This window comes from Alosa sapidissima, chromosome 16, assembly GCF_018492685.1.
Source record: "Alosa sapidissima isolate fAloSap1 chromosome 16, fAloSap1.pri, whole genome shotgun sequence".
NCBI lineage: Eukaryota > Metazoa > Chordata > Actinopteri > Clupeiformes > Clupeidae > Alosa > Alosa sapidissima.
Genome location: NC_055972.1, coordinates 8,224,899 through 8,235,839, shown reverse-complemented (window position 1 = coordinate 8,235,839; position 10,941 = coordinate 8,224,899). Strand labels below are relative to the sequence as shown.

Sequence of the window (10,941 nt, the reverse complement as noted above, 5' to 3'; positions counted from 1 at the left end):
TACAGTTGAAAATTAGCTGGCTGGCTAACACTGGCACATTTTACAGAAATGTTAATGAATGTGCACTGTCCTTATAAATAAATAAATAAATAAATAAATGAAACTATATGGGAAATAATTTGACAGTCCCTTTGAGTTTAATCTGCTCTAACAAATAAAGGGTTTTTTAAGGTCTGTAGCCTTATAATAGCCTGAAGCAAAGTTAAACTGCGATGATGTGAGCTCCAGTCAGCGGAGGGCAGGTACAGTATAGACTGATGCACCCAGACAATATTGTGTGTGTCTGTCCTAATTTTGAAGCAGTGTTTTTACAGTAAACTATAGGCTGCATCAGGACAATAAGTGGAACTGGACGGGCCCTAATAACCTAATGACATCTTAGGCAATGTCATGTATGAAAACTAGTATTGCCAGGCAGTACTGGCAATACTGGTGACGGTGGCCATGTCCTGTAGCTGCACAAATTTGGGTGTTATTCAGAGTGTCGCTTGCTGTGGAGTGCTTTTTTTTGCAGTGTGTATGCATGTATGTGATTACACAGAAAATAGCCTAGGCCTCAAATGGTTATTAACAAACATTTTATTTAAACCCATCTGAAAACAGTAAAAATATGCCATAAAATCAATTTCCTCATTCTATTCTATTTAAACTTTCAATAGAAGCAAAGTGATAAACAATAATTAACACACACATAACAATACATCTCCATATGTTCTATTCATAAGTGAAAAAGCCAACTGCAGAGGAGCCAAATGGGATGGGAAGCAAGTTCACTTGAAAAAACAAAACACAACACAGTTGAACAGATGCATGATGAGATAAAACAGCCTGAAGATACAGTTACCTGAACTAGGTAGCAAACTGAAGAAATACATCAAAGGAACTAGAATGTTCAGCAGTTTCTAATTTCACACTTCCACATGAAACACATTACACAATGTCATTCATTTATGGTTTGATGTTTTATTCCATTTCAAATGGATTAAATTGATCAAAACGTGTACACCATGTGATGATCACTTCTTCAGAAACAATTGTCCGATATGCCTGCAACCAACACAAAACTGGTGCAGGTCAAGCAGAAAGGCACAGATTTCATTACATCTGTCATGCCTCCCATACCCGACAATTGACACAAGTCTTTGAATGCACTTATTTTTGTCGTCAGAGACAGCTGGGACTTTCGCAGCTTTTATGTACATGTCTATTGCCTCAGAGGTCATTTTTCTCTCCCAGTCTAGATAGTCACCATATTGCAAGTACAGGAGTTGCTTCTCTGCATCACTAAGGTGATTTTGACCTAAAAGGTTTTTGTAAATATTATTTGCAGCATCAATATCATCTACTTTCACATGCATTACTGCAAGACTGCAACGCCCCTTGACAGAATGCTGTGTGTTCACATCCTTATAAAGGGCGATGGCCCTTGTGGCCAGAGCGGTTCGCTCCTCAGTTTTCTTCTTCAAGGAAAAGACCTTCCGCTTCAAGCTGTTTGCAAGGGCCTTCTTTGCTCGGGTTGAATGTGGAAATAAATTCAACATTGTCTCTGCAACATCTAAGGCTTTGTCATATTTTTTGAAGTGATACATAAGTAGATATAGGATGTTGTCGAGACCATCAAGACATCCAGAGGCAATGAGTTCACCTGCTAGTTTGTTTGCCTCTTCCCAAGCTCCCTCTTTGTCCCCACTATTGGGAAATGATTGAATCATAAACAATGCTGCTACACATATGTCATTTTCATCCATCTGTTTTGCAACCCTAAGCTTTTCTACAATTTCCTTTTTCAACTCTGGGGTGACTTCTGATTCTGTGTAACCCTTTTCCATGGCAAGAGCAAGGCCTTTGTGAAAAAGTGCTTTCTGGGGATTTCCTTCCAAGGCCATTTTGAAGCACTCTATGGCTTGTTGTTTTTTGCTTCTCTCAAACTTCAACAGACTCCAACCTTTTTGCCCACTTAACTCTGGGTGAATTTGGGAACCAGGTGAGGCAGGTAAAGCCTCCTGAAGTCGAGTCACTTCTTCCAAATAAGCGCGGCTCTCTTTCAACTCACCCCTAGAGTAATGTACCCAGGCGAGGTTTGCCTGGTTGACCAGCAGGAGGCAGTCTTTCTCTTCATCCCTCTGCTCTTTGATCATCTTCTCTGCTTTCTTCAGGTGGGTCAAGGCTTCGTCCCTGGAGCCCTGAGCATGAAGGACGTACCCAAGGAGGTTGTGCAACTGGCACTTCCAGGTGCATCCAGTCTGAAGGCGATCCTTGAGATCTTGGTGGAGGTTCTCAAGTGTAGATGGGCTCGAGTCTAACTGCCAGTTGAAATGGCACTCCATGTTTTTCAAATTATCTTGCAGATCAAAGTCACTGAGGAAATAGAAAGAAGTTCCTCCTAAATAAGTGTTGATTACTCATGTCATCTTATTATGATATTATTCATGGTTGGAACTAATGAAGGCTTTTAAGCATATTATCTTTTCATATCAATATGTTTTGACATGATTTGATATTATGAACGTTTTTCTTACATTTTCAGATTGCCTGTGGGTAACAGTTCTGTTAATCTATCCTTCACATGACCATATGTGCTATTAAAATATATTTGAAAATTATACCAAAACCAAAAAGGTGCGTATAAAACACCTGAAACATGCAATCCTGCTCACTGTTGCATTAGGTGGGGATCACATTAGCCAACGGCAAGCAGCATGTTTCCTATTATGGTCTCCTCTATGGTTCAGCAGCGGAACGGTGGCAACGCTGGCGTAGCGCTAGCGTTGAACAAGCTGAGCGTTGAACTTGGCTCAACTTTCAAAGCACAACGCGAGCGTATTCAATTGCCGCTGGCTGATGTGATCCCCGCCTTAAGGTGATTGTTGATCTTTAGTCCAGTGGCAAAGCATTATATAGAAAAATCATAGAACTTACGTCATGCTGGCAAAGGTAGGAGAGTTTATGTCCGTGGTGGTTCTGCTGATGTCTCTTTGTACACAATATGAGCCCTTTATAAAGTAGGGTGTTTTTTCATTGTAAGGGCCACACCTATAATAGGAAATCAGAACTTATGCCACGGTGACGAAGATAGGATGGTGCTGGGTCATGTGAAATACAAGGCATTAATACATAAGGTGTTTTATCATTCTAAGGGCCACAACCGTAAAAGGAAATCATAATGGATTAAAGTAATAGGACACCATGCAAATAGAATGTTTACACTACGCAGCCTGACAAATCACTGAATCTAAAATGAAGCTGGTTTCTTGCCATTCAAGTATCCACCTCATGACTCAGAATAGAAACTAAACATGCCAACCACCTGGCATAACCAGGTTGGATACTTGGGGAGTAAGTTACATGCATGGGCGGATTATTATTATTATTATTATGTTTTAAAATAAATAAGCGATTATATCTAGTCCGAAAAGTGATTTTCACATTTTCTTCTAATTCTTCTAAGCTATGTATATGATCACCACCCACGGGTGTGCACCAGCACTGCAGGTCAGCCTTTCCACATACTGCTGTTTGTGGGGGGTTGGACATCTGGTACGCCCTCCAAATGAGCCTGGGACAGTTGGTCAAGGCTAAAGATAACACCATCCTGGTCACTGTGATGCTAAGCACTAGTCCTGGTGTGGACTATGGCTACTCTCAACGGGTTTCCAACTGCAGGGTTACAGAGGCCTGGCCCCCTCCCGATACCCTCATGAGGCTGTGGAGCAGCCAGTGCTGGTGGGCTAGATTAATCTTGACCGGTGAGAACAGGTTTAAGCTCGGAGTGATGCATGGTCTTAAGGGGGCCCATACGGCCTGATCTTATAGTGTGTGCCAATTCCATCCAGACACTGCACAATTTCATACTTGGTGGACACCCATGTATCCTGGATTTTGTGGCGACCATGAAAATGGTTCTTGCAAAAGAGTATACATGTACATTATATTTAGCAGACACTTCTTGACCAAAATCACTTACATACTGTATGTCAGCTATATTACAAGGGATCACATTGTCCCCGGAGCAACTTGGGGTTAAGTGCTTTGCTCAAGGGCATAACAGTGGAACCTGGGAATTGAACCAACAACTTTTAGGCTAGAGCACACTAACCCAGCTCCTTAACCACTACACTACCTCCGCCCACTAGAAAAAGACTGGAGTGCCAGGTGGTAATATGTATGGCAAGCCGATTGAGCATTTATTCAGATATCTTGATATCAGGCATAATTGTCATGTACGTGCAAGCCATTTCTGTCCACTAGTTAACTAGTGAGCCATTTCTGTGTGAACTAGTTAACTAGTGACAGCCAAAATGTTCAGTTAACTAGTAAGGCCCAAATTCTCTCTAGTTAACTAGTTCATATGTTTCATATCTTACTAGTTAACTAGTAATGCTCAGCATGTTCACTAGTTAACTAGTGGACACTGAAATGTGCACTAGTTAACTAGTTTAAAGACTTCTATAATTTACTAGTCAATTAGTAAGGTACAAAAATGTTTACTAGCTGACTACTGAATGTCAAATTCCCACTTGTTAACTTCTATGTAATTTGGACAGCCGCTTGAGCATTTATTCTGATATCTTGATATCAGGCCAACATGCAAGCCATTTTTGTCAACTAGTTAACTAGTGAGCCATGTTTGTGCACACTAGTTAAAGGGACACCAGGCAAGCCTGATGCTTTTTCTCTACAAAACTCCCCCTCGCTCGGTCTGAAGCTCTTTTCCTTTTCTTTGCATCTTCCGTCAAGGGTTTTTTGCTGCTTCTTCGCCGGCTCTGCCATTATACACACGTTTGCAACAAACGCTAGCGTTTCGTTAGCCTGCCTCTGTGCTGTAAACTGATCCTGCTTCGGTTGGCGGGTACGATACACTGAACTTGCAAGCGGGATATTCTTCCTACAGGCAGTAGGGGAGGGCGAGAGAGTCTTCATTCGCCCTGTAATGAGTCATTTAACCATATACCGACTTACGAAGATGAGTAATTAACACAAAAACGTTGCCTGGTGTCCCTTTAACTAGTGACAGCATAAATGCCCACTAGTTAACTAGTGAACACATATTAGCTTCACTAGTTAACTAGTGAGAGCCAGAAATGTCCACAAGTTAACTAGTAAAGGCCAAAATGCATACCAGTCAGCTAGTTGAAGGCTTTTGGGTCTCACTAGTTAACTAGTGACAGACAAAAATGTGCACATGTTTACTAGTGAAGGCAAAACTCCTCACTAGTTAACTAGTTGGAGTAGGTCAATGTCACTAGTTAACTAGTGAACCATAAATGGCTTACTAGCTAGCTAGGTGATGGCAGCAGGCTCACTAGTTAACTAGTTGATGCATCTTTTGTCCAAACTAGTTTACTAGTGAGGTCATAAATGTATACTAGTAAACTAGTTGAAGCCTAAATTCACACTAGTCAGCTAGTGGCGCAGAATTCAAATTAGGAGGCAGAGAACTCTGGAAATTGAGGCTTTCTATTGGCTCCCTATGTCCAAATAGAACATGACAACCAATCACAGTGCAGAATTTCACAAAATCCCACCCACAACATTTGCATGTGGCACACAAGTTAACATGCTGGCCAACGGAACTTTAACTAGTAAACTAGTGGCTTCAATGTGACACTTACATGTAAACTAGTGAAGGCAGAACTGCTCACTAGTTACTGTAACTAGTGAAGACACAAATGCCCACTAGTTAACTAGTGAGGTCTAAAAAGTGTCACTAGTTTACTAGTGTGCACCAAAACACCCATTAGTAAACTAGTGATGGCAATTTCCATTCGACTAGTTAACTAGTGAGGTGCAAAAAGTGTCACTAGTTTACTAGTGTGCTCCAAAACGTCCACTAGTTAACTACTGAAGGCTATTTCAGCCCCACTAGTTAACTAGTGAGATGCCAAAATGGTCACTTGTTAACATGTAAAGGCAAAAATACCCTCTAGTTTACTAGTGAGGGTGTTGTAGGCCTTACTAGTTAACTAGTGGCATGTATATTTTGTTCACTAGTTACACCTAAAAAGATAAACAAGCTGACCATTTTTGTCCACTAGTTAACTAGTGGAACAATTGAAGTCTCACTAGTTTGCATGTGTGGCAGTGAAGCAGCTCACTAGTTAACTAGTGCGCACAAGACACACACTAGTGGCTCGAGTCGCACTTAAGTCGCACAAACAGTGACTTCAGACTTGACTCGGACTCGAGCTTCGAGACTCGCGAGTCGTGAACAACCTGTATTTCATGCAATTATTGCTTTTTTAAATGTAAATGTATGCATGTATTTCTATTTAATTTTATTTATACATACGTTGGGGAAACGTATGGCGAGCTGTCCCCTTTGCCATAATGTGCAACGTACATGCGCTATGTACGTGTGCAACGTACATGCGCTATGTACGTGCACTCACAGTTCAAAAATGCCTTGACCATGGCAACACTAAGTCCTCCCGGAGTTGTCCGTTTTTTGTCACTAGGCTACTTTTGGTTACAAAAACTTTGTGGACGGTGAAAATAAGTGAACAGCTACGTGCAATGTGTATGACACCAGGATAATGTTGCCGGTTCAACAACGTCAAATTTCATCAGCCATCTCAAAATGCACCCAGATAGGACTTAGCCTACTGATGTGAAAGAGAAGTTAAACTTATATCGTCACAGGTGACAAGCTAAAAATCACAAAGTGTTATGCTAATGCTGGGAACAGGAAGATATTTATAGTTGGCCATGTGACAGACTTAGGTTAATATTTCACCAGGTCAGAGGGCTAAAGGGATGTGTTAGCATTAGACTATACGATGTCCTAAATTGGAGACCCAATGTAAGTTCTGGATGTAAAGAAAATTAAGCTAGGGGACTGTTCGTCATTTATTGAAGGGGCCACCGGAGGAGAATAGGGGAGGGTCATGTCTTTTTACTCTTTGATGAGGGGAGGGTCACCCAACTTTTTTGTCTAGAAGTCAACTGTATTCATGAAAACAGCAAAAAATCAAAGTGGCTTGTTTGATTGTTGATTTTCTGTCGCCATATAACGTTCTCTTTCGTTCCATAGCTGTCAACATTGAACACTGAAAATAAGGGAGATTTCCCGGGTTTCTCACCCAAAATATGGGAAAATGTCACATTCGTCCCCGTTTGGGGTTGGAGCAACAAAGTAGCCTACTTTATTCACGCCTAACAGCCTATATTCATCATTTGATCAACTTTATACAGCCCTAAAAAGGCTAAATTTACCTTTGGTTTACATTTAGTTTACCGTCTAGCCTAACTTTAAACAGTGTGCATAACATGCACACTGCATACCATAGCATACTGTAGCATAGCCTACTTGTGCTTCATTCATCCACACATCCAGCCCGGAAAAAGTTGGCATGTTAGGTATGTTTCGGTCCCTGTGATTATTTGTGAAATTGCGCAAACAGCCTTTTCAAGTCATTTGAGAAGGAAGAGCATGCAAGCTCCCAAATTGACGCTCGTCGGAGAAATGGAGTGTTGGATAATGTCAGCTTCGGCAGCTTTACAATGACTGAGGAAGCCTAGAGGCAAGTCCATAGAAACCAGTTCATGTGTTGAATTTGTTATTACCCAGTGTCCTTTGTTGAATGGTCTCAATGTTTTATTGTTTTATTTCATGTGAATACTATTTGATAAGTAACTTATTTCAAGTAGGCTAATGCAGTTATGCAGGAAGTGTGTGTCACACAAACGGTGAGGTTCGTGCTACCAGCATAAAAAGAGATTCCACTGTTGGAGAATGGAAAGACCGTTTAACACTTTATTAAACGTACACAACACCCCCCCCATAAAATATGCACATTATATCACAAAAGAGTCCATAAAACATTCAGTCCAATAGCACAGGGCTAAAGATAAAACTCCCAGAGTTAAATAGGGAAATTAGGCATATGGTGTCAAGTCCATTTAGTTCGGCAGGCAGGTTATTGCAGGCAGGCTCCAGTCATTCCGAAACAGTCAATAGCGAACGTAGGGTGAAACTCCACATATGACAGCCGGCGCCACGTCGTCTTACTTTTACAAGCAGGCCCCAGTCACTCTGACACTCTACGAACAACAAAAAGAGGCTCTCAGTCTCCGTCGCACCCCAGTAGACAATTATTATGTACACACACGCACGCAGGTAAACCAACTTTCCTTTACTTAGCTTTTAGTGAGTGTTGAACCAAACTCATCCGGCCGTCGGTGTCACGTTGTCTTACGGTTGCAGGCAGGCTCACTGCGCAGGTTACAGCCACACACTAGAAGAGAGGGAGAGCTCCTAAGTCGCAAGCAGATAACTCATATCCCACTCTCACTTCGCTATCGGCAGACGGACTTTCCTTTACTTAGCTTTTAAAATGCGTGGAATCAGGCCTCAGGTCCCGTTCTCCAAACGCGGCACCCCACTCCAGCTCTCTTCTTCCTGTCGCGTGCTGCCTGTGTGTTTCCTTCCTGTCCTCCTCCCTCCGTGTCTCTGATCAAACTCTCATGTCACGTCCCCACCTGGTCATCAATTAGCAGTCAAACAAGTCTCACGTGCAGTAAGCGCTACGCAGAGGGGGTAGTCAGCTGGCTGTAATAATCAGCTGATCGCTATGCAATCACGGACCCATAGTTCAAGCACACAGTGTCACAACAATCCACAGCAAATAGTATTGACATAAACACAGCAAACTTCACTGCACACAGTATACACCCAAACTCAATGAATCACTAAATATACACCGCACACAAAATAAACAGCAAACCATTTGGATCAATGAGTCATAACAACACAGCAAGTGTTCTACTTTTGACATTCCCCCCCTCTTTAATGGAGGTCGTCCCGACCACCTACTCAGCACGGTACCTAACTGGTGGTACTCCCTGATTAGCTCGCTGGGAGCGACGTATACTGGGCTGATTCAACTCACCAAGCAAGGACTCAGGTCCCACTGGAGGGTCAGGTGGATGAGCCGGGGCTGGCCCCCCTACATTCATAAGTGGCTGTTGATCGGCACCTACCAACAATCTCGGTAGCCACCAGGTTGGAGGGGGTAAGGCATTTGTTTGGACAATCGTCGCCGGTCTCGGTTCATCTGGCACCTGGTCATTCTGTAACACATTCAAGGGGCAAGGTCGAAGGTTATTACGATGTACTGTGCGAGTTGGTTCTTCTTTACCTTCTGGCCGTAGTATATAGACTGGATGGCCCTCTCGCAGCGGCCTCACCACCACAAATGGCTCTGGTGCCCACTTCAAATTCAACTTGCCTCTGGCCCTTCGGCGAAAGTTACGAACTAGCACCCGCTCGCCTGGGAGCAGAGGTGCCAACTTGGCCCGCCTGTTGTACCTTGCCTGGTCCAGTTCGTGTCTATGCTGGGTTCTTGTATGCACCATCTGATAAGCATGACTAAGGGCCTCCTGGTGTCTCTTCACCCATCCAGACAAGGTATGAGACCCTGCCACGGGCTTCAAGTCAGTTGCCCAGTCAACAGGCAACCGGGCGTGTCTCCCGAAGACCACATAATGGGGAGTCATCCCAGTGGTGCTATGGCTGATGTTATTGTATGCCTGGATCAGAGCAGGAAGCCGATTCGGCCACTGAGCTTGTTCGGTCTCGGTCAGGGAGTTCAGCAACCCCAACAGGGTCTGGTTGAACCTCTCGCACACACCGTTCCCCTGCGGATGGTAGGCTGTAGTGCGACTCTTCTGACATCCGTACAGTTGGCAAAGCTCCTTCATCAGAGAGGACTCAAATGCTGCTCCCCGGTCAGTCAAGATCCGTTCGGGGCAGCCAAAGGTCTGAATCAGGTGACTATACAGTGCTTGGGCAGTAGTGTTGGCAGATTGATCTCTGGTGGGTACTGCAAGGGCATATTTTGAAAATAAGTCTGTCATTACTAAAATATAGGGATATCTATCCGCAGGCCGGCCCAAAGAAAGATAATCGACCCCAACCACCTCAAATGGGTAAGTAGTGGAAATAGGTACAAGTGGTGCCTTTACCTCTGGCCCAGTCTTCGCAAGGACGCATTGAGGGCAGGTCGCTGTCCACTCCTTCACATCTTGCACCATCCTGGGCCAGTAGCAGCGCTGGCGCAGGGTTGCCAGGGTCCGTTCCCCACTGGGATGTCCCATGCTCTGATGGTAAGTCTCCCACACCTCTTTGGTAGTCTGCTCAGGAATGATGACTTGGAAGATCTCCAGCCCGGACCCCGTCTCTCTATATAGCCTCCCCAAAACACCGTCTTGCAACACAATTTGGTCCCATTCACGGCGCAGCTGCTTCACATATGGGGGTAAAGGGTCACTCACCTCAGCTGGTGGTACTTGCTGTTCCTTCCATTGCCGCATTTGTCTCAGCTCAGGATCTTGGGCCTGCCGTTCCACCCAGGTCTCATTCTCTACCACCACATGGTCAGCCTGAGTCAGAACCAGTTCCTGTGGATCGGGCAGCCTAGACAAGGCATCTGCATTCCTATTCTGGGTCCCTGGCCTGTACTTGACTGTGTATTTGAAGTTCGCCAGCTGCGCCACCCAGCGCTGTTCCACCGCGCCCAGACGAGCCGTGTCCAAGTGCACCAATGGATTATTATCTGTAAACACAGTGAACTCAGCACCATACAGGTAATCTTTAAATTTTTCAGTCACTGCCCATTTCAGGGCTAATAACTCTAATTTAAAGGAACTATAATTTTGGTCATTTCGCTCTGTGGGCTGCAAACTTCGACTGGCATATGCAATTACCCTTTCTTGCATCCCTTGTACTTGGGCCAACACTGCCCCTAAACCTTCCAAACTGGCATCGGTATACAGTCTAAACGGTTGGGAGAAGTCTGCATAGGCAAGGATCGGCGCACTAAGCAAGGAGTCCTTTAAATGTTCAAAAGCCTGCTGGCACTCGGGTGACCAGTCGATGGGGGCAGCTTTTGTATGGGTGGCAGTCCCACGAGTCACTGCGTTTAAAGGTGCTGCTATTTTTGA

At 44.0% G+C, this 10,941-nt stretch overlaps 1 protein-coding gene across 1 annotated transcript; it reads right to left on the bottom strand.

Annotated features, from left to right (window-relative positions):
• Window positions 1-578: 578 nt before the first annotated feature.
• Window positions 579-3,182, bottom strand: LOC121684753 (interferon-induced protein with tetratricopeptide repeats 2-like). The gene is made up of 2 exons (XM_042064825.1): window positions 2,920-3,182; window positions 579-2,358 (listed from the first exon to the last, which is right to left on the bottom strand). Exons 1-2 carry the CDS (start codon window positions 2,922-2,924, stop codon window positions 1,017-1,019), a joined length of 1,347 nt encoding a protein of 448 aa, XP_041920759.1. The 5' UTR covers window positions 2,925-3,182; the 3' UTR covers window positions 579-1,016.
• Between the last annotated feature and the right edge of the window lie 7,759 nt (window positions 3,183-10,941).